This window comes from Trachypithecus francoisi, unplaced genomic scaffold (assembly GCF_009764315.1).
Source record: "Trachypithecus francoisi isolate TF-2019V2 unplaced genomic scaffold, Tfra_2.0 Lachesis_group0, whole genome shotgun sequence".
Taxonomy (NCBI): domain Eukaryota; kingdom Metazoa; phylum Chordata; class Mammalia; order Primates; family Cercopithecidae; genus Trachypithecus; species Trachypithecus francoisi.
In genome coordinates, this window is record NW_022681453.1 from 89,440,723 (window position 1) to 89,464,036 (window position 23,314).

General features: G+C 39.7%; 2 protein-coding genes across 3 annotated transcripts in view; one reads left to right on the top strand and one right to left on the bottom strand.

The window, feature by feature from the left end:
• FILIP1L (filamin A interacting protein 1 like) overlaps nucleotides 1-4,958 on the top strand; it is a 277,714-nt gene extending 272,756 nt beyond the window's left edge. For both annotated transcript variants that reach the window (XM_033211485.1, XM_033211486.1), the window contains one exon: nucleotides 1,816-4,958. In XM_033211485.1, coding sequence (XP_033067376.1) covers nucleotides 1,816-4,612 — 2,797 coding nt within the window. In that variant the 3' untranslated portion in view covers nucleotides 4,613-4,958. The remainder of the gene's footprint in view (nucleotides 1-1,815) is intronic.
• Nucleotides 1-23,314, bottom strand: part of LOC117083604 (collagen alpha-1(VIII) chain) — a 554,637-nt gene that overhangs the window by 346,768 nt on the left and 184,555 nt on the right. The window lies entirely within an intron of this gene.

Here is a 23,314-nt window from a genome sequence, read left to right on the forward strand (position 1 = left end):
AAACATGTTCCTCCTGTGTAATGTAATTACAGAAAATTACAGAAAATAGCAGATTAGAATCTCAAAAAGAAGGACTCAATTTCCAAGAAGACGACCCTAAATTACTTTCCTTTTAAAATGTTCTCTCAGCCAGCACAGTGGCTCACACCTGTAATCCCAGCACTTTGGGAGGCCGAGGCGGGCGCATCACGAGATCAGGAGATCGAGACCATCCTGGCCAACATGGTGAAACCCTGTCTCTACTAAAAATACCAAAATTAGCTGGGCGTGGTGGCACATGTCTACAATCCCAGCTACTAGGGAGGCTGAGACAAGAGAATCGCTTGAACCAGGCAGTCAGAGGTTGCAGTGGGCCAAGATCGCCCCACTGCACTCCAGCCTGGCGACAGAGTGAGACTCCATTTCAAAAAATAAATTAAAATAAAATAAAATAAAATAAATAATAAGTTCTCTCAAATCCTTACACAACTTTCAAAAAGTAAGTTCTATGATAAGGATGATAGACATGCATTTGATAATTAACTCATCCCTAAGAGAAAAGATACATTAAAGTATTATGAATTCTCTATACCTATCAGAATGTAAATATTCATAACTTCATCCATGACAAGTCCTTTAGTTCAATTCCTCAGGGATTCCATTCTATTTTAGCTTCTGTTTAACTGCAAAGCTGTAATTACATCCTCTATAATCAGCCCATTCACAATGTAACTGAGAGTGCCACAAATTTAAAGCTTTGACCTCACTACTGAGGTGGAAGAGACAGTTTATACTACATGTAAAATACCCTCCTGTTATGCAGACAAATTTAAAACATAAAAGAAGAAAACAGCATGTCACAGTAGTCGTCATTTAAGAGGGAATTATTATGTTCCTGATAACAGAGTTTCTCTTCCAACGTGCTTAGCATCAGACTCTCATCAATAAGCACTTTCCTACCAAACCCCATGCTCTTCTCAAATGTTATAAAAACACCAAACCCGAACAGATGCCTCTCAATTTTCCTCATTTAACTGTCGTCCACTATGAGGATAAGGTATATGTGAAGTGGTTCTCAGAATAATGTTGTGCTAGTGCAAACCAAGTTTTAACTGGCACAGATGTCTATCAGTGAAGTGCATAACTTCTAAGCAATGTGAATACAATTTTTCTTAACTAAGAATGAAGGAGTTGAACGTCAAACATTAATGTACCACATACTTTGGTTCAAGCAAACTATTTGATAAATATAATAACCCTATTAATAAAAAAAGAACAGCAGCAAGAACTAATACCAAATGCTTGCCATGTGCCAGGACAATGAGAATCTTAGATGAATTACCTCATTTAATATTCATAAAAAGCCCCTGAAGTAAATATAATTATTGCCCCCATTTTTCATATGAGGAAATTGAGGCTCAGAGGTGTTAAATAACTGCCCAGATCAATTAGTTGGTAAGATTAGGGTCAGTCTTGCAGCCAGGTCTAACTGCATCATCTCAAGCTTGTGCCTATTTTCATAGTCTTCAGGCCAGACTGCCTAATAATTATATGTTACCCAAGCAATTTAAACTAAATATTCTTGCCCTTATTCTTTTACTAAGGCTCCTGGTGAAATGCAGCTGTTACTGATCAATGGTAGTCAAATAAAAAAGCAAGATAACTGTTTATCAAGATTGTCCTCTGTCATCAAATTCAGGAACTCTTTTGCATATTGTATATGAACTGACACAGTTCATACAATTACATAATTTCTAAATTACATATATATTTAATTACAGTCGATGAGTTACTAAAATATCAATCACAAAATAAAATGCACTTTACATTTTTCAGATTAAAGAAGCTAATTGATCAAGAAATCAAGTCTCAGGAGGAGAAGGAGCAAGAAAAGGAGAAAACGGTCACCACCCTGAAAGAGGAGCTGACCAAGCTGAAGTCTTTTGCTTTGATGGTGGTGGATGAACAACAAAGGCTGACAGCACAGCTCACCCTTCAAAGACAGAAAATCCAAGAGCTGAACACAAATGCAAAGGAAACACATACCAAACTAGCCCTTGCTGAAGCCAGAGTTCAGGAGGAAGAGCAGAAGGCAACCAGACTAGAGAAGGAACTGCAAACGCAGACCACAAAGTTTCACCAGGACCAACACACAATTATGGCGAAGCTCACCAATGAGGACAGTCAAAATCGCCAGCTTCAACAAAAGCTGGCAGCACTCAGCCGGCAGATAGATGAGTTAGAAGAGACAAACAGGTCTTTACGAAAAGCAGAAGAGGAGCTCCAAGATATAAAAGAAAAAATCAGTAAGGGAGAATATGGAAATGCTGGTATCATGGCTGAAGTGGAAGAGCTCAGGAAACGTGTGCTAGATATGGAAGGGAAAGATGAAGAGCTCATAAAAATGGAGGAGCAGTGCAGAGATCTCAATAAGAGGCTTGAAAAGGAGACGTTACAGAGTAAAGACTTTAAACTAGAGGTTGAAAAACTCAGTAAAAGAATTATGGGTCTGGAAAAGTTAGAAGACGCTTTCAACAAAAGCAAACAAGAATGCTACTCTCTGAAATGCAATTTAGAAAAAGAAAGGATGACCACAAAGCAGTTGTCTCAAGAACTGGAGAGTTTAAAAGTAAGGATTAAAGAGCTAGAAGCCATTGAAAGTCGGCTAGAGAAGACAGAATTCACTCTAAAAGAGGATTTAACTAAACTGAAAACATTAACTGTGATGTTTGTAGATGAACGCAAAACAATGAGTGAAAAATTAAAGAAAACTGAAGATAAATTACAAGCTGCTGCTTCTCAGCTTCAAGTGGAGCAAAATAAAGTAACAACAGTTACTGAGAAGTTAATTGAGGAAACTAAAAGGGCGCTCAAGTCCAAAACCGATGTAGAAGAAAAGATGTACAGCGTAACCAAGGAGAGAGATGATTTAAAAAACAAATTGAAAGCGGAAGAAGAGAAAGGAAATGATCTCCTGTCAAGAGTTAATATGTTGAAAAATAGGCTTCAATCACTGGAAGCCATTGAGAAAGATTTCCCAAAAAACAAATTAAATCAAGACTCTGGGAAATCCACAACAGCATTACACCAAGAAAACAATAAGATTAAGGAGCTCTCTCAAGAAGTGGAAAGACTGAAACTGAAGCTAAAGGACATGAAAGCCATTGAGGACGACCTCATGAAAACAGAAGATGAATATGAGACTCTAGAACGAAAGTATGCTAATGAAAGAGACAAAGCTCAATTTTTATCTAAAGAGCTGGAACATGTTAAAATGGAACTTGCTAAGTACAAATTAGCAGAAAAGACAGAGACCAGCCATGAACAATGGCTTTTCAAAAGGCTTCAAGAAGAAGCAGCTAAGTCAGGGCACCTCTCAAGAGAAGTGGATGCATTAAAAGAGAAAATTCATGAATACATGGCAACTGAAGACCTAATATGTCACCTCCAGGGAGATCACTCAGTCCTGCAAAAAAAACTAAATCAACAAGAAAACAGGAACAGGGATTTAGAAAGAGAGATTGAAAACCTCACTAAGGAGTTAGAGAGGTACTGGCATTTCAGTAAGAGCCTCAGGCCTAGTCTCAATGGAAGAAGAATTTCCGATCCTCAAGTATTTTCTAAAGAAGTTCAGACAGAATCAGTAGACAATGAACCACCTGATTACAAGAGCCTCATTCCTCTGGAACGAGCAGTCATCAATGGTCAGTTATATGAGGAGAGTGAGGATCAAGACGAGGACCCTAATGATGAGGGATCTGTGCTGTCCTTCAAATGCAGCCAGTCTACTCCATGTCCTGTTAACAGAAAGCTGTGGATTCCCTGGATGAAATCCAAGGAAGGCCATCCTCAGAATGGAAAAATACAAACTAAACCCAATTCCAACTTTGTGCAACCTGGAGATCTAGTCCTAAGCCACACACCTGGGCAGCCACTTCATATAAAGGTTACTCCAGACCATGTACAAAACACAGCCACTCTTGAAATCACAAGCCCGACTACAGAGAGTACTCACTCTTACACGAGTACTGCAGTGATACCGAACTGTGGCACGCCAAAGCAAAGGATAACCATCCTCCAAAACGCCTCCATAACACCAGTAAAATCCAAAACCTCTACCGAAGACCTCATGAATTTAGAACAAGGCATGTCCCCAATTACCATGGCAACTTTTGCCAGAGCACAGACCCCAGAGTCTTGTGGTTCTCTAACTCCAGAAAGGACAATGTCCCCTATTCAGGTTTTGGCTGTGACTGGTTCAGCTACCTCTCCTGAGCAGGGACGCTCTCCAGAACCAATAGAAATCAGTGCCAAGCATGCGATATTCAGAGTCTCCCCGGACCGGCAGTCATCATGGCAGTTTCAGCGTTCAAACAGTAATAGTTCAAGTGTGATAACTACTGAGGATAATAAAATCCACATTCACTTAGGAAGTCCTTACATGCAAGCTGTAGCCAGCCCTGTGAGACCTGCCAGCCCTTCAGCACCACTGCAGGATAACCGAACTCAAGGCTTAATTAACGGGGCACTAAACAAAACAACCAATAAAGTCACCAGCAGTATTACTATCACACCAACAGCCACACCTCTTCCTCGACAATCACAAATTACAGTAAGTAATATATATAACTGAACACGCTCACCCTCATCCAGTCTATACTGATATTTTTGCAAGGAACTCAATCCTTTTTTAATCATCCCTCCATATCCCCCAAGACTGACTGAACTCGTACTTTGGGAAGGTATGTGCATGAACTATACAAGAGTATCTGAAACTAACTGTTGCCTGCATAGTCATATGGAGTGTGCACTTACTGTATATCTTTTCATTTACAAACTTGTATGGAAAATATTTAGTCAGCACTTGTATAAATACATCTTTATGTATTTCATTTTCCATAACTCACTTTAATTTGACTGCAACTTGTCTTGGCAAAATACTTTAACATTATAAAACAGTAAATAATTTGTTATATTTACCATTGCTTGCTGAATTTTCTTTTGGTCATTCTATGTTATATTTCTGCATGTACAATAGAATTTTGTCTTTTGCTTATAGTCTCTATTAATTCTTCCTTAAAAACAAACAGGACCTATGTCCCATTTACGGTCAACTTCTAATCACATATTAGAGGAGGGGAAAGTGGTTCAAATAAATAAAAATTACATCTCTGATTTCAAAGTGAACTATAAGATCTTTCAGAAGCAAACATAACTTCATGCTTGGGATGTAGCTCAGTATCTCTAGAGCCCAGCACAGTGCTTAGACTACATTAGGAACTTAAATGTTTATGATAATAATGAAATAAAGTACTACTGAATAATTTTGGTTTTCATGAGCACATATAAGCAGATGGTAAAATTTAAAAGCTCTGACATGTGATAGCAAGCCAGAGAAAGTACATTTGGATATATAGTTAACCTTGACAATCAAGAGTTGACTGTATTTCTACCAGAGATCAAAACTCCCACAGAACATATATGTCTGCAGTCAAATCTGGAACCAGCCACTGTGACATAAACTCCTGAACACTCTGCTTCAAAGCAAAAGAAAAAAAAGAAAATGTCATTCTTGTTTCTTATCTATGTGGTTCCCAAAATAGTCTGAATTACTTAATGTAGGTGCTACCTACCCTGCTCATAAGGGGCCTGCATTCAGAAGCTTATAGGTTTTTTTTTTAACTCTTACAGTTTTTTTTTAAACAAGCAAATAAAAGCCAAAGATAGTTATGACATAAGTTATAGAAAAGGCATATTTAAAAAAATACAGTATATTAGTTGAAAGAACTAATATAGTGTGAATTTCTTCTGTGATTATTATGCCATTTACAATATAGTTGAGAAAAACTCAGCCAAATCATCCTAGAAATTCTGATATCTGCTCCACGAGACTCCCTGTGGATAATCTATACTTCTGAGCAGAGAACAACAGCTTTCAGGGAACATTTTAACTTACAAGTATGGTCCCCAAGTCACATTCCAAAAAGACGATTTCAGACCAAGTAGCTTATTGCCATTTCCCTTTTTCTAACCTCATAACTGTTAATTTAGTGTGGTTAATTTTATTGCCAGTTATTGATTTTAAATACAATTCATTTAGACATCTAGGCAAACTGTGAAGATCTTTACGAGTAGAAGAAAGCTTTCACAATCATCCTCCTTTCCCCTGCAAAATCAATTTCATGATAGTAAAGCGAGGATTTGTTGACAGAAACACTTCCATGGTGACGAACTGCAACACCAACGCTATGGGCTTGCATCATCATTAAATAAATTTGGATGAAAGCTGAGGCTGCTGATGAATGAGAAAGCTTCTGTTTAAACATACTTATCTTAGGAATCAGCAGTGACCCAACTGTATTACAAAATACATGATGGTCTAAATGTTTATTAAAACTATTTTTAAGTCACCTTGGGCCAGAACTCTAGAAGGAATGGCCAACTTAATTTTAGCTCTTTCAAAACAGACAATGATAATGCTGCTGCTTCATGAGATCTTTTTCTAGTTACTGAGAGCGGGTACATGTAATATTTTGGAAGGCATCAATCAACTAGTCATAAAATTATGAACAATGGAAATCAAAAAGCATTTAAGAACAAAGTCTTGCCAACTTTGCCACATAATGGCATAAACAAAACACATGCTTGGGTGGCACTGGGGGAAACAGATAAAGAGGCAGAGATAACCAGCCAAGGGATTCCCATCACCCCAGGTTCCTCTTGGCTGCCCCAAGTGCTGGTGGGGGATGAGAGGAGGGAAGAAATCCATTCTTGGCACACTTGTAACTAATAGAGTTTGGGAGCCAAATTTGGGCTCTTCATCGGCCCACCCATTTTGAAAGGGTTCAATTTCTTATGTGAGCCACAGCAATTCTCTATAATAAAGTTAACACCGTAAGTCCTGCGTTCTATTATTATAATGCACAAATTCTCATTTAATCATTTGTTCCAGATTTTAACTACATAGAGGCTTCCTAAGTAGTTAATCTAACATAACTGGAAATTCACCAAACCTTCAAGGAACACCGCTTTTTTAGAAGTACCTCTACTGGGAGGATTCCTTTAGTATAATAATTTGTATCAGCATCAAAATAAATTTTAGAAGACAGATTAATAACATGTACATTATTACAAGTGTTACTAATTAAAGATCATCATAACGGCAGCATAATTTCTGCAAAACATCTTTTTTTTCTATAGAATTACACCTAAAATGACACATTGTAGATATCTGGCCTTTAATTTTAAAAAGATTTCTTATATTTTTTTGTGTGCATGTGAGAGGGGAGACAGAGAGAGAGAGAGAGAGAGAGAGAGAGAGAGAGAGAAGAGATTGGAAGATTACAGAACTTCCTTTTTCATTAACATATAATCATAGAACTCCCCCAAAAACCAGGAAGGAAAGAGGAAGTGACACTGGAAAATCTTCAGAAATCTTCATATGAAATATGTGGGGGTGGAGGGTTGTATTCTTTGGTCCATGAGCGCTCACAGAAGACAGACTGTTTTTTCGTCTCTCTGAAAAACTCATACCAAGCTTTCATTAGTCTAAGTCCTGGCTTCAGAACCAAGTTTCATTTTACTCACATTCCCACTAACTCTTTAACTCTTTAAATGGTAGAATCCTATCATAGATTTGAATGATTTTATCATGTTTTTTCTATTTAAAAGCAATGGCAAAAGTTTTCCCAAGAGGATGCCACTGCTCTCTAGGAGCACTGACAAAAATAAAATTGTCATTCTTACTAGAAGGACATTGTGCATTACTACACTTGAATCTTTACACATAAGAAAGAATCACAATACTTGTTCAATCAAGATCATGATAAAATTACATACACTCTTTGTAAGGTCTCCACAACTATATTTTACAATGCTAAGACATTAGGCTTGGGGTCTTCATGACATCCATTTTTATTAGTCCATTTTTATACTGCTACAAAGAATATCTGAGACTGGGTAATTTATCAAGAAGAAAAGTTTTATTGACTCATAGTTCCTCATGGCTGGGGGAGGCCTCGGGAAACTTACAATCATGGCAGGAGGCAAAGCAAAGCCAAGGCACATCTTACCAGGCACAAGAGAGCCAGAGAGTGCACAGGGGAAACTGCCACTTTTAAACCATCAGGTCTCATGTGAATTCCCTTAGTATCACAAGAACAGCATGGGGAACAGCAGGGGAAACCGCCCCACGATCCAATCACCTCCTACCAGGTCCTTCCCTTGACACATGGGGATTACAGTTAGGAGATCTGAGTGAGGACACAGAGCCAAACCACATAACCCATAAAGGATAAAATTACGGGAGCTGTGAGATGGTCATAGAAGGGATATTTTATCAAAAATGTTTAGAGATTTGTAGTCTAAGGATTCCATGGTCTTTACTGGTTGAAGTAAAACTCCCAATAAAAACGTTTTAGTAGTTTATTTGATTCTGAATGTTTACAAAGTCAGTCTCTTTTAAAATATGTTAGACAAAGGCAGGGAAAGACCTTTAAATTAACCAACACTCTAGCTTTTTCCTATACCCTGGTTTCTGTTATTGTTCAGATTTTTTTTCCTCCAGATAATCATTTTGCTTTGTAATCCCAAGAGAAAAGATTGTCAGGAAAAAATGCATGCCCCAAAACTCTTACAGATCAGCATGTCTCAAAGTAAAATCCAAGATACCTGTATGAGAATCCCTTGATATTAAGTTCCACTCAGAGCTATCAAATCAGAACCTCTGGGGGCGGAGGCCCAGAAAGCTGCATTTTAACAAACTCTTCTGCTGGTTAGTTGTACCCTAAAACTGTACTTCAAATTTTGATCTTTTTCTGGGCTAGCAATATGCTGTAAGATACTGTCTCCCAGTGCTGGGTAGTGACAGCGAGCTACAGCTCCCAGTCAGCCACACAATCATGGGAGTAAACAACTGATACTGTACAGCAGCAGTTCCCAATTTGGCACAGGGACTGTTTTCATGGAAGATAATTTGTCCATGGCTGGGGGGTTGGGTGGAGGGTTTCAGGATGAAACTGTCCACTCAGATCATTAGGCATTAGCTAGATTCTCACAAGAAGCGCTCAGCCTAGATCCCTCATATGTGCAGTTCACAATAGGGTTCGTGCTCCTATGAGAATCTAACGCCACTGGTGATCTGACAGGAGGCAGAGGTCAGGCAATAATGCTTGCTTGCCTGCCACTCACCTTCTGCGTGCTGCTCAGCTCCTAACAAGCCACGGACTGCTACCAGTCCGTGGCCCAGGGTTTAGGGGCCCCTGCTCTACAGTGTGCTGTGCTGCTGGACCATTCTGGCCAATCGTAGATGTATGTAAGTGTTCTCTGAGCATGTTTAAGGTGGGCTAGGCTAAGCTATGATATTCAGTAGGTTAGGTGTATTAAACATATTTTCAACTTTTAATATTTTCAACTCACAGTGGGTTTATGTGGTTTTAACCCTATCATAAGTCAAAAAGCATCTGTATTGACAAGCACTGGCAAATGTGTTCTGACCACAGTCCCTCTGTTTAAATTACACCTGTCCTAGGAAGTGTGGCTATTCTACCCTCTAGTGGCTGGCATGACAAACAGAAGGCTTATTCTCCACGTTTTCTTTTTATTTAAAAGGAAAGCTCAATAAAAACTCCCATTTTTATTGGGTGGGAAGATTCCCAGTTTTATAACTGTAGCAAAGCATAGATGCCTAAATCTTTGGCTGAGATGCAGCAGGCTGTCTGACACCTACAAGGTCTGTTTCTCTCTCAGATCCCAGGCCCTCAACTTAACTTTGTAGCATTTTTTGGGAAGGGTCCAGAACACACATTAAATAAGGGACTCCATTCAACTTATGGCACAGTGAAGCAAAAACAAGCAAGAGCAAGGAAGACAAGTAATTTGCTAAGGTTCTCAAACCTTAAACCCCACTTAAATTCATTTTACTTAATAAGCCCTTTCCTTTCCAGCAGATGGACCCTTTCCATTCCTCAAGGTACATCAAGAAGGGTAAAGCTTTTGGGCAGTCAATACATCAGAGCAGGCATCCCCCAAAGGCAACACTGTAGGGTAAGGAATCTTGTGGGAGTCTAGCGAGTTAACTGGCCAACACCTCTAAGTACTTCATAATTTGATAATGAATTAACACCATTTACATGGGAGCACTGACAAATCTGTCAACATTCCATCAGGTACCAGGTTTTACACTTAGAATGCTGCCATAAAAATGTATTCAGGAATAACCTTTGGCATTGCAGTCAGCCATCCCAGGGATAATCACTTGTGACATCATTTAAAATTTCATTGTCAAAACTGTTGATCAAGAGAAATAAAACTTATCTTATTATTTGAGGCAATCTGTTTTGAAAAACTGAAACTAGTTTTCTTATTTTAGTGAGTTATTCTTCCTCCCCATAGCCAAACGGTCCTGGTATGATATTTGAGGGGCTACCTGAGACCATCTTTTTTTTTTTTTTTTTTGCCTCTGTTTTTATTTATTTATTTCAATAGGTTTTGGGGGAACAAGTGGTGATTGGTTACATGAATAAGTTCTTTAGTTGTGATTTCTGAGATTCCGGTACAACCATCACTTGCACTGTACCCAGTGTGTAGTCTTTTATCCCTCACACCCCTCCCACTCTTTCCCCTGAGTCCCCAAAGTTCACTGTCTCATTCTTATGCCTCTGTGTCCTCATAGCTTAGCTCCCGCTTATGAGTGAGAATATACAATGTTTGGTTTTCCATTCCTGAGTTACTTCACTTAGAACAATGGTCTCCAATTCCATCCAAGTTGCTACGAATGCCATTATTTCATTCCTTTTCATGGCTGAGTAGTATTCCACCGTGTATATATACCACATTTTCTATATCCACTCATTGATTGATGGGCATTTGAGCTTGTTCCATATTTTTGCAATTGCAGATTGTGCTGCCATAAACATGCATGTGCAAATATCTTTTTCATATAATGACTTCTTTTCCTCTGGGTAGATACCCAGGAGTGGGATTGCTGGATCAAATGATAGATCTACCTTTAGTTCTTTAAGGAATCTTCACACTGTTTTCCATACTGGATGTACTAGTTTACATTCTCACCAACAGTGTAAAAGTGTTCCCCTTTCACCACGTCCACACCAATATCTATTATTTTTTAATTTTTTGATTATGACCATTCTTGTAGGAGTAAGGTGGTATTGCACTGTGGTTTTGATTTGCATTTTCCTGGTAATTAGTGATGTTGAGCATTTTTTTATATGTGTTTGCTATTTGTATATCTTCTTTTGAGAATTGTCTATTCATGTCCTTAGTCCGTTTTTATGATAGGATTGTGCCTCTGTTTTGTTTAGCTCTTTAAAGGCTAGCCATGTTTGGACAACTACAATATACAAATATAAACTCTACAGACCTACAAAGCCTATGCCTCGTCCTCAGCCATTCCTGGGGTTTTCGGATAGGTGGAGGTTAGGTTACTAAAGAACATTCATGCCTGTGGTGGTTACAAGCTAAGACAGAGGGAATTGAGACTTCTCAGAAAGGATCTTTTAGAAAGGTCTGTAGAGGGAGTTATCTGCTGTTCTGGCAAAAGGCAAAGGTGGTTGGTTGTCTAGACTCTTTTTCTGCCACAGACATAGTAGAAATGGAAAGCTCCAGTTTATCTGAAAACTCTAGTTTATAATAGGATATCTTTGAAAGAGACAAAGGTACAAGGTATTAACACAAATATAAATGTTCAAATGTGCACATGCTCTGGACCAATCTGTCAATCAAGTGAGTAGAAATGATCCTTATGCAACAAAACTTGTGTCTCAGTGACATGCACAGCGTCTTAGTGTGCAATATGTTTTCCTCAAAGCATCACATATACACAATCGATCAATCCACTGATCATGACACACTAAACTGTGTACCTCTTACTTGCCACTGGGTCAGATATTATGGAGATGAAAGATTCACTGCCCTTGAAGAGCTTATTAACCTGGGCAAGAACTTAAACAAGAAACAAGAGTATCAGACAACATTTAATCAAGTGGGAAACTGTCAATCTCTACCAATAAACTGGAGATTAAGGAAGGCTACAGTAGATTAACAAAGCTTCACAGAGAAAGACTCAGTTAAGTGAAGTGGTTAGGGGAAGGAGAACTGGAGGCAGGCAAATAGATCAGGCTCTGGTTTATGCCTTTTCTAGTCAGTTGTGAAGCCCTGGACAAGTCATTTAACCTTTGCGAAATAAGTGAATTCAACTTGGTGATCTTTAAGATCACATCTGGTTCTAACTTCCAGTGACTTCTGAATTTGAAGTCTTGCCACCCTCCTTAAATCATTTAAAATTCCTTTTGGGAAATAAGGTCGGGGCATAAATAAGCCAACAACCTACATGAGTTTTTTTCCTCCAGAAATTAAACTTCTTCCTCATTTTTTCACTTATAGGTGTCAAAACTACTAGATGTTTCTTTCTCTAAGATTCTATGAATTGGCTAGGCATGGTGGCTCATGCCTGTAATCCCAGCACTTTGGGAGGCCAAGGCGGACAGATCACGAGGTCAGGAGTTCAAGACCAGTCTGGCCAACATGGTGAAACCCCATTTCTACTAAAAATACAAAAATTAGCCAGGCATGGTGGTGGGCACCTGTAATCCCAGCTACTTGGGAGGCTGAGGCAGGAGAATCACTTCATCCTGGGAGGCAGAGGTTGCAGTAAGCCGAGATTGTGCCACTGCGCTCCAGTCTAGGCAACAGAGCTTCATAGCTCTGTTGAGACTCTGTCTCAAAAAAAAAAAAAAAAAGAGGTTCTACAAATTAATTTTTTACCCCTAATCATATCAGCTTTTTCTCCCCATTAGAGCATTTTTTCAACTTCAGGACTATTAATGGTTTCAGCCCAGGAACTCTGTGTTGTGGGGAAGCAGGAGGTGTTTATGCATGATGTTTAGGAACATCCCTGGCTTCTACTTACACACCATGTAGCATCCCCCAACTGTGATAATAATGTCTCCAGACATGGCTAAATGTTCCCTGGAGGGCAAAATTGCCCTCTGGTTAAAAATCACCACATTAAAGAGAGGGACCAAGTGACTCTATAAGCCAGTTCCACTCTTACATAACTTACTGTGGGAAAAATTTGACAACTCATATGAAAACTCATGTCTGGTGTCTAGAGATGAGAACCTTGAATCTGACTAAACATAAGCCTCAAAGCAACTTTAAAAACCTGTATACTGAAGAGTTTTGTTGCGTAATTGTTTCCACTTACTTGACAGACTGGCCCAAGAGCATGTTCATACTTGAACATTTATATTTGTATTATTACAGTATTTTGTACTTCTGTCTCTTTCAAAGATACCTGAATTCTAAACTAGAATTTTCAATTCAACTAGAGCTTTCCATTTCTCATGTGCCCTTGAGAGAAATTAGAGTCTAGAACTCAACCACCCTGGCTTTAAATGGAGTTGGGGGAGAAAGGAATTGGTTTTCAGCACGAATCCCAAGAACTGAAGAGATAACTCTCTACTGTTTAGACCTTTCTAAAAGGTCCTCTCTGAGAAGCTGTAATTCCCTCTGTATTATTAGCTGATAACCACCACAGGCATGAACGTCTTCTATTAGGATACAGGCTTCCTTCATTCCTCAACCATTCACCTACAAGAATGAACCAACAAACATTTATGAAGCACGCAATACTGCTCGTTGTTGTGCTAGGCAGCTATGCAGACATTCAAGTTTGGAATAAAAGGCAGGAGTTAAGAGGTAGCTTAAAAGGTAACTAAGAGCTCAACACAGAGAAGGAAGTACTACAGGAATTTAGAGGAAGAGCAGGTTACTCTCAGGTGGGATTTGGGGATCAGGCTTCAGAAACAGATGAGGATTGAGCAGGGGATGGAGGATGGGGAGGACTAGGATACAGAGAAGAAAGAAAGGTGCTCCAAAGAGGTGCCCACAAGGTAGAGGTGTGGGGGCAGGCAGGAGGGCAGATAATCAACATTCAAGGAACAGTGAGCAGTGCAATATGGATGAAGTTGAGATGGTTGGGGCAGGGTAAGGCTTAAAGGGCACAGACCTGTTAGATTGTGAAGAACCATGAATACAGCACTAGGGAGTCTCTGTCTTCACAGAAGGCTTCTGCGTAGTGAGGTAACATTAAAAAAGAGAGGGCAAAAAACAAATCCATTATACAACATTATTTTATTTTACAACAACCTTAGAAAGTGGGTATTATGACAACTTTAGAGATAAGTAGATTAAAACTCTGACACATAAGGAAAGCTGTTCCAGGTCATTCTGTTAGTATATCACAAAACTGAGGAGTGAAAACAGGTCTGATTCTGTTGCCCCATTCTCTTTCCATGGCAACACACTGAGTTGCAAGGGGTTTTAAATTCATTATAAGTTGAATTTGATCCTTTCCACTCTCTGTGGTGATAGACAGGTTGTCTCATGTTGCCTCCTTGTGCTCCACCTCACAAATCTGCCACTTCAGCCAGAACACTCAGAATGTCCCTAAACATATGCAGGGCTTTCCCCTTTCTCCTCCCCACTTCTCTACATGGACACAATTTTCATCTCTTGTCAAGTGAAATAAGACCCACACTGAAAGGTCTGTATCAGTGCTCGCCTCTTCTGAAACCTTCCATGATCACCATAGCCAATAGTGATTTGCCTCTCCTTCCAACTCCACCTGCCTCCCTGAAGCCACTGTTAGGGTGACAAGAGATAATGAATGTGAGAAGCCAAGCCCCACACAAATGGGCAGGCACGGGGAAGACTGATCTGGTGATGGCACTTGGGATAGGAGATGCGAGAAAGCAAGTCCAAAGAGAAGCTCATGTTCTCACTAGGAGACTGTTCTCAGAACACAAAAGGTGCAGTCAGTGTCCACTCTGTCCTAAGGCAAGATTCTGTAAGCAAAGGGCACAAATGCCAAGCATGAAGAATGAGCTTGGACAGGCAATCGATATGTGCAGAGCAGGAGGTACCTATCAGCCTCAGAGATGATGGGAGAGAGAAGCATCAGAAGTGAGTGAAAATGATTCATGGAAGGAGCATCACAACCATTGCACACCTAAACTTATAAGTAGGTGGCTGCCTGGACAATCCTGATAATGACCCAAGATTTTCAGAAAAGGCAATCAAGGGGTCAAGGTCCAGCCACTATAAAGACAAGCACCACCAACTTAGGCCACATTTGGTGTGATTCTGCCTTTACAGAAACAGAAAATTTTCCCAGATGGTACACTCTAAATCTGGATTTCTATTTCTCAAGGAACACTGTAACTTAATAAGGAAAGACTGGCACTCCCAGAATCATTTTTTAGAAATAATCACTATGTATCTTCCCAGGTCAGAAGGAGAAGTGTTAGGGTTCAACCTTGTCAGTCTCCAAATTCAGGAGTACAAAACTGCAAACCAAGGAAGCATCCCAAGTAAAAACTGCCATGGCAAAGGAAAGTTGTCAAGTTGGCTCCTATGTCTCCCCTCACAATACAAGAATCTGCATTAATACAGACACTCTTCAAACAACTCAAAGTAATTCCTTAAAAATGCATTACTATCCTTTACAATTAGTGGTTTGGCTGTTTTGTTTGTTTTTCTCTTCTCTTTAACAAGAAAAAGCTGTTCTTTTTCTTTTTTTTTTTTTTTTTTTTGAGACGGAGTCTCGCTCTGTCGCCCAGGCTGGAGTGCAGTGGCCGGATCTCAGCTCACTGCAAGCTCCGCCTCCCGGGTTTACGCCATTCTCTCGCCTCAGCCTCCCAAGTAGCTGGGACTACAGGCGCCCGCCATCTCGCCCGGCTAATTTTTTGTATTTTTTTAGTAGAGACGGGGTTTCACCGTGTTCGCCAGGATGGTCTCGATCTCCTGACCTCGTGATCCGCCCGTCTCGGCCTCCCAAAGTGCTGGGATTACAGGCTTGAGCCTATTCTTATGCCTTTTCATGGTGTTCTTGCCTGAATTCACTATGCCTGAGATCAGTCACTTTTTAAGCCTTAGAAAACCACTGATTTATGTAAACAGGAGCTAACTAAAAACCGCAAGAGGTCCTCAAAAGTTCCATAACACAAGAGACAGACAGTTATTCCTTTAGGACAACAGGGAGGGAATCAGTGAGTAGGGATCATCCTGAGAAGAACAGCTCTCATAGTAATTTACATAAGCAGCCCATTTATTTCATATGAAATTTTCTGATTATAAGAGTATGTATTAATTACAGAAACTGAAAAATATAAATGCTTCTGAGGCTGCTGATTATAGCGTCTAAGGACAATGAGAAGACTAGGGAGAACAACGGACGATTACTATTTTTTTAGGCCAAACCTATCAAATATGGTCCTATTCCAGGTTTTTCTCAGATTGCCAATGAGGAAGTAAATATGCTTTGGGGAGGCTATCCTGTCCTTACTGCATGGCTCTGTGCCACGAAGTGGCAAACCCTTCTGAGAGTACAAGTTTAGGTAATCTGTCTGCTTGGTTCAGACACAATGGCCGAGGGGTCAGCTAGGTTACTGGAAGAGAGGCGCAGGATTTCCTTTCCCCTAGCAAGCCAATCAGTCCCTGGATAATGGTTCAATCACCATGCACTGTTCAAGTAATGGGAAGAAATGCCTCCTTAGGTGGCTGTTCTCAGAACTAGTTACATTCTTATCAGTAAGATAAAGTGGCCTTGTGCAGAGGATGTGGGCACACGGGAGGATCCCACAAAATTCATCTCAGGCTCCGGGAAAGGGATGTAGAAGTACCTATGGTGGGAGAAGAAAAGAGCGGCAGTTGAGTGGGAATTACATTTTTCTCTCTGGCTGTCTCAGACACATGAATAGTATCAACAGTTTCTCTATCATGATCCTCAAAGCAACATCTTCAATATTTCAACTCTACCAAACAGTTCCACACAGAAGGCTCAACTATATACTTCAAACTTAGCAGGTGCCCATAACCCAATCTACTATCTTTCTTGAACTGTTTTTTGTCTCACTTCTAATGATGGTCCATCACCTTCCCCACTGCTTAGGTTCAACATCTGGGAACTATTCCCCACTTCTCTGCTTATCCTCCTCTCTGTCATATTCTTTCTTTCTCTGTCCTCCCTGCTTATTTGTACTACTACTCCCCAAGTTCAGACTTTAGGACAGATGGTACTATAAGATAGTTAATCTACTACATTTAAATCCTCACCTCTATAATCCAGCCTTAAATACCATTCTGATCCTGGCAATTCTCCAGCCTCCCAGAAAACAGTCCTTAAAATTGCTTAACACCCAAAGTCCAAACTTTCTACCATGGCCTTCATCTTTCGTTTCATCTCCCTTTGAAACTCTAGACATATCCCCACACCTTCACCAGGACACCATACTAACTATCCTCCCACATACTCCTGGGCTTTCGTACCTTTGATCATGCTGGTTGTAGGGCTGAATACTCTTCTTCCTTTGATCCTCATACTAAAACCCTACTCATCCCTCATATGTCACTTCCTCTGGAAAATCTTCCTTACTTTTTAGTTTTCCACTGCGTTTCCAAAACTGCTGTCTGTAATTTTATTATTGCACATCATTCTGCCTCCTAAGTATTTGTTACCCCTCTTACACTATCATCTCAAAAGCAAGAATTAGTTATCATTTATTTTTTAACTCCTTACATCAGTGTTTCTTAAAATGCAGTCATTGACCACCTTCATCAGAAACACATATGACTTTGCAGAGTTTCACATTCCCAGACCTATTAATTCCCACTGCAGGGATTCTGCATCCTAACAGGCTCTCTGGGCATATAAAATTTAAGAACCACAGTCCTATACTATCTAGGACTTAAATAGTGCTCATAGTAGGTGCTCAACAAAGGCTCATATGGCTAATAAGGCACCTGGTAGCCATAGCTGGCCTGCATTTGTTCTTTTCTCAGAAACACAGAATGTCAAGGCCAAAGGACTTTATAGGTGATCTAATAGAACTACTGCATTTTTCAAACAAAAGACATGAAAACAGGAAAGAACAGATAATGTCTCTAGGTGAACTCTAAAAAAGAAAGATTCACAAGGACCAAAGTAGCGTAAGGAGAGTAAAAGACATGCGAGGGGGCCATTTCCGGGTCAAAGATGGTTAGAAGTACAGCCCAGCAATCAGTACTGCTTATTCAGCTGCCTTAATTCCTACCCTTAGTAACATACTGCCCATAAATAATTGGAGAGAGGATAGTTAAGAGATAAAGCAGGAAAACAAGAAAGGTAAAAACCATCAAAGAAGTTAGGATTATGACCAAGAAACAGGCATCTTAAGAAGTGATATAAGGAAAAAGACAAAGATGATGACGATGATGATCACAACAGGAACGACTAACACCCGAAACTTTAGATGGGCCAGGGACTTTACTACATGATGTCTCTACTCCCCAAAGAAAACTTACAAGTAGGTATTTTAATCCCCAGATGAAGATTACAAATGAGGAAACTGAGGTTTACATGGGTAAAGTGTTTGCTCAAAGAGACACAGCAAGTTAGTGCCAAAACTAGAATGAAGACCCAAGACTGGCTCCACTGCTTGTGCTGTAGATACTACCCAAAGGCTGTTATAAGATGTAAGCCTGAGAATGACTAAAACAATTAAATGGGTGCAAATGAAGAAATGAGGAAGAAATAGGAGAGGGGAGGGAGGAAAGGATACAAAAAAAGAAAAGCTGAGGTAAAAGGAAAAAAGTTCACAGATGGATAAAAAGAGGACAAATGAGGAAGACAAGTATTAAAGGTTAGTATATTTTATTTTAACAAAGTATTGCTACATCTGATGCTTGGTCTGACACAAAGTGGGAGCAACTGGGTTTGAAGGGATTTTGAAAACTTTATTTCAATGTTTATTCTTGGATTGCCCCCACTGCCAACTGAATAATTTCCACAGAAAGAGAGATCGGGAGGTGACTAGGTACAACCACAAACCATGATACATTATAGAATAAAGGCACCTATTTACTCTAACCTTTGCATCAGATACTGGACAACTCTTTAATATAAACACAGCAGTAGAACACTATTTAAAACCAAATGATCTCTCATAAGAGGTTAATGAGAATGAGCTAATCAAATCAAAGGGCTTCCTTTTGAAAGACCCTTTCCTGTATAAAGTGTAAAACTTGTACTGATAAGTTTCATCGTTTAATGGGGGAGCTCTGAGAAAATCAAGAGAAAAAAGCCAAAGATTCATTATGAAATTTTGGGCTAGCTGCCAGATTATCTCTTATTTCCATTCCACCACTCCCCATAAATTAGCAGTGATTTGTCAAATAATATAAAAGACAAAAGAAAAGAAGGCAATCATATTTCAAATATATTTTTCTTCAGTTTAGCACTTCCTCCTTTTCATCACCATATCCATCATCATTACTTATATACTTTCCCATTAAACACTAAGATAAAAACAAAACTACAAAAACACTGTCAATTCTGATAACACATGGCCTTGGCCAAGCATTCCACAGCTGAGTCCCTGAGGGAGTAAGCAGCCCTGAATCCAACCACCGTCCCATGCCACCTCAATTACCACATATCAAAATGACCAGAGGTCTCTGGGAGTCTTCAACTTCTCAACCTCTAGAGCTAAAGCGTGATGCAGTCCCTGGAGTCAGGACCACTCCTGAGAAAACACTGCTTTCTACACAACATGTTGCCAATACAGCTCAAAAAGTTCAAAGCACTTACAAAATTAATTTCATTTACAGAAAATGAAACATCCTGACTCCAGCTGTCTGAGATCTGATAGTTTCTCCATAAACACTGATTTTGTTCTGGTACATTTGCGCTCCATGATAATGTGAAAGAACAAAAGAGTCGTGTAGAAATTGGGCTATCGAACTGAGACTTTGAATACAACTGAAAACACTTCACCTTTCCATACTTCTTTTGATCATTATGACTCAATGCCTTCTAATGACTCTCTATAAACAGGGAGTCTTCTAGATTGCTAAGTCTTTTTCTTTCTTCCCTTCCTCCCTTCCTCTTTTCTTTTCTGTTTTTTTTTTTTCTTGTCTTTTTTCATATGGAATCCTGCTCTGTTACCCAGGCTGGAGCGCAGTGGCGTGATCTCGGCTCACTGCAAGCTCCGCCTGCTGGGTTCCCGCTATTCTCCTGCCTCAGCCTCCCAAGTAGCTGGGGCTATAGGCGCCCGCCACCACGCCCGGCTAATTTTTTGCATTTTTAGTAGAGACGGGGTTTCACCGTGTTAGCCAGGATGGTCTCCATCTCCTGACCTCGTGATCCGCCCGCCTCGGCCTCCCAAAGTGCTGGGATTACAGGCGTGAGCCACCGCGCCCGGCCGATTGCTAGTTTTCTTTTGAGAATCTATGGATAAAACAAAACAGCACCTTTGGAATGTAATATATTCCACAAATATACTCCTCTTCTTTCTACTGCTCCCTAGGTGGAACCACTTCTTCTGCCTCATTGAACTCATCATCCTTTAGACTTTTAATCCATTCCAAATCCCAGTCTTCATGTTGAACTGGGTTAAGCGTTTTTTAAAAAATCGTTTTCTTCTATGAATGAGCTTTCCAACTTGCTTAATCTCCTCCAGGACATCTGCTTTCTGATGAAACCCAGGAGCCTCCAACTCTGAGTAGAACATTCACTGTGTGGTCTTTTTAAAAGAGCTAGATGCATGGAGTTCTCTTGCAATATGCATTCCAAATTTGGACAAAACTTTCTTGGAGCTATTTGACATAATGCTGTATAAAAATGATCCAAGAGATGACACATTTTAATGCTCCATACCTTATTTACTGAAACATGTCCAAGAAAAAAAAAAAACACTTTTTTTTTTTTTTTGAGACAGAGTCTGGCTCTGTGGCCCAGGCTGGAGTGCAATGCCGCGATCTCGGCTCACTGCAACCTCCGACTCGCGGGTTCAAGTGATTCTCCTGCCTCAGCCTCCCAAGTAGCTGGGATTACAGGAGCACGCCATGACGCCCGGCTATTTTGTATTTTCAGTAGAGACAGGGTTTCACCATGTTGCCCAGGCTGGTCTTAAACAACCAACCTGAAGTGATTCGCCTGCCTTGGCCTTGCAAAGTGCTGGGATTACAGGCGAGAGCCACTAGGCTCATTTTTTTTTTAAGATTTGGTATATGACAATTGGGGTTGTTCTGATAAATAACAAGCCTTTGCTGCCATCTAGAGGTAAAAACTATGTAATGAAATTAAGAGTTACCTAAAAAACAAAAGCTTGCACATCAATGGTGTGGAAACAAGTAGTAGCCCAATAACTTTCAGTTAGGCTGGGCCTGAAAGTTATCAGTGACCGCCATTCCAAGACACATTTTCTTCACCAATACATATCAGTGTTGCTCAAAAAAACCGAGGTCCACCAATACTGTGTGTCATACCAATCTGTCCTGGCCTTTCACAGTACTGAACTATGCATACCCAGGTAGGCCAGAGTTCCAGGTGATTTAAAGGAAGTTCCAGGTAGGCCAGAGTTCCAGGTGATTTAAAGGAAGTTCAATTATGGCAGCACTTTTCCAAGTGTGGTAGGCCGACCACCTGAGTCAAAGAAATCACTCTGAGAGTTTACTAAAAATGTGCATTCCTGGACATATCCACAAACCAGTGAATTACAATGTATAGGGTAAGATTCAGAAATCTACAATTTAAAAAGGATCCCAACATACATTTTTGTACACTAAATTGGAGAACCAATCTAAATCTTGATAAACTTACAGGACATCACAGAAACCTATCTTGGGAAGGCTATTACTAATGCTATAGTCACAATATTAGCAGACTTGATTAGTCCGTCACTGACTTCAACTGCACCTTCTACTGCTCATGGCTTGGATAATACGGTTGTTCACAGAAATGTCCTGATCTCTGAGTTGTTTCCTTCCTTTCTTATCTCTTAAAACAATTTAGTGTTGCTTTTTCTCATAGCATATTTACTATAAAATATGTGGAGAACACAGAAAATGTAAGAAAAATAAAAAGGCCACTAATCAGGGTTAACCACCAATAGCACGGGTGCATTTTCTTCTTTTGGTATTTTCTTTTCGTGTGTAAATAATTAAAGCATGTACAGAGTTTTAAATTCTACTTTTAACATTTCTCAGTAAACATTCTCCTGATGCTTTGGCCTCATTAACATAGCATATTGTCATAATTATACTATAATTCATTTAACACATACTATCCATTTAGCTGTCCATTTTTCATCATTATAAACAATGCTAAAATCAAATATCCTTGCCTGCCTCTCTACATCCTAGAAAAGATTCAGAAGGTTCCTGATACATACTACCACGCTGTTCCCCTAATCATCATTGGAGCTGCCCATCCCACCAAACTCATACTGTGAAAACTTCTAAAAGTCTAAAGGCCCAAGTCAAATGCTATATTCTTCATGAAGTACTCTTAAAGACAGTTTCATTTGAAATTAACCTTTCTCTGGCAATCTCATGGCTCTTTGCTGAGATTAATTTGGGACACTACTCTTGTTTATGTCTCACTACACTGTGATTGCCAAATATCTATTAATCTCTGTATCTACCACTATCTCTATCAAGAACCGTGCACACAGCACACATTCAACACAAACCAGATTACTTCCTGACATTTTTTTCTTCAACCTGACAATCTTTAATCTGATATATCCCAGAAACTGGTACTTTCAAAGCCAAATCCTCCAAACTGACTCCATGTCCTAAACAATGTCTGCTTCTCCACCAACTGTACCATTAATTACCTTTTGTTCTCTTGTTTAATTCAAGATCAAGGAGGTATGCAAGCAGAGAATCCCAACACGGATCCCTAAACCAAAACCTACAGGCATCACCAAGATTTCCACTAAAGCCCCCACAGTGCCTATGGATAAGCCTATTTACAAAAATGGCTGTGAGAAGCTACACATCGTAAGAACTGTCACCTCCAACACTTTTCTCCACATGGGAGGGAGAAGGTAACTCACACCAATGCACTGCCTGGATACATTCATCTACAGAAATATGTGGAAAGCTAAAATTACCACTATGAAAGGTCAAAGGACCATCTCTCCAGGAAACGGTGAAGCAGCTTGGTGGACCTGATGAAGATCATCCCAAAAAAAGCAGCACATCTACAATTATTTTACTTCTATATGTGTATATGCACATACCCATGCTCACAGGCCTAAACCCAAATCTACCCATTTCCTCATCCTACATATATCTAACCCAAAGATGGAGTATCTACAGTCACCCTGATATAGGACAAAATTCACTAGAACAGTTTAAGAGTTTTCTGATGAACACAGAAGTAATTATTCATTCAATAGAACTTTGCTAATTAATCATATTTTGCTAAGAAAAGGTGATAGCAAAAATTCCTAATCTGAGTCAAGAAAATCAAATTTTTCCATCAAGA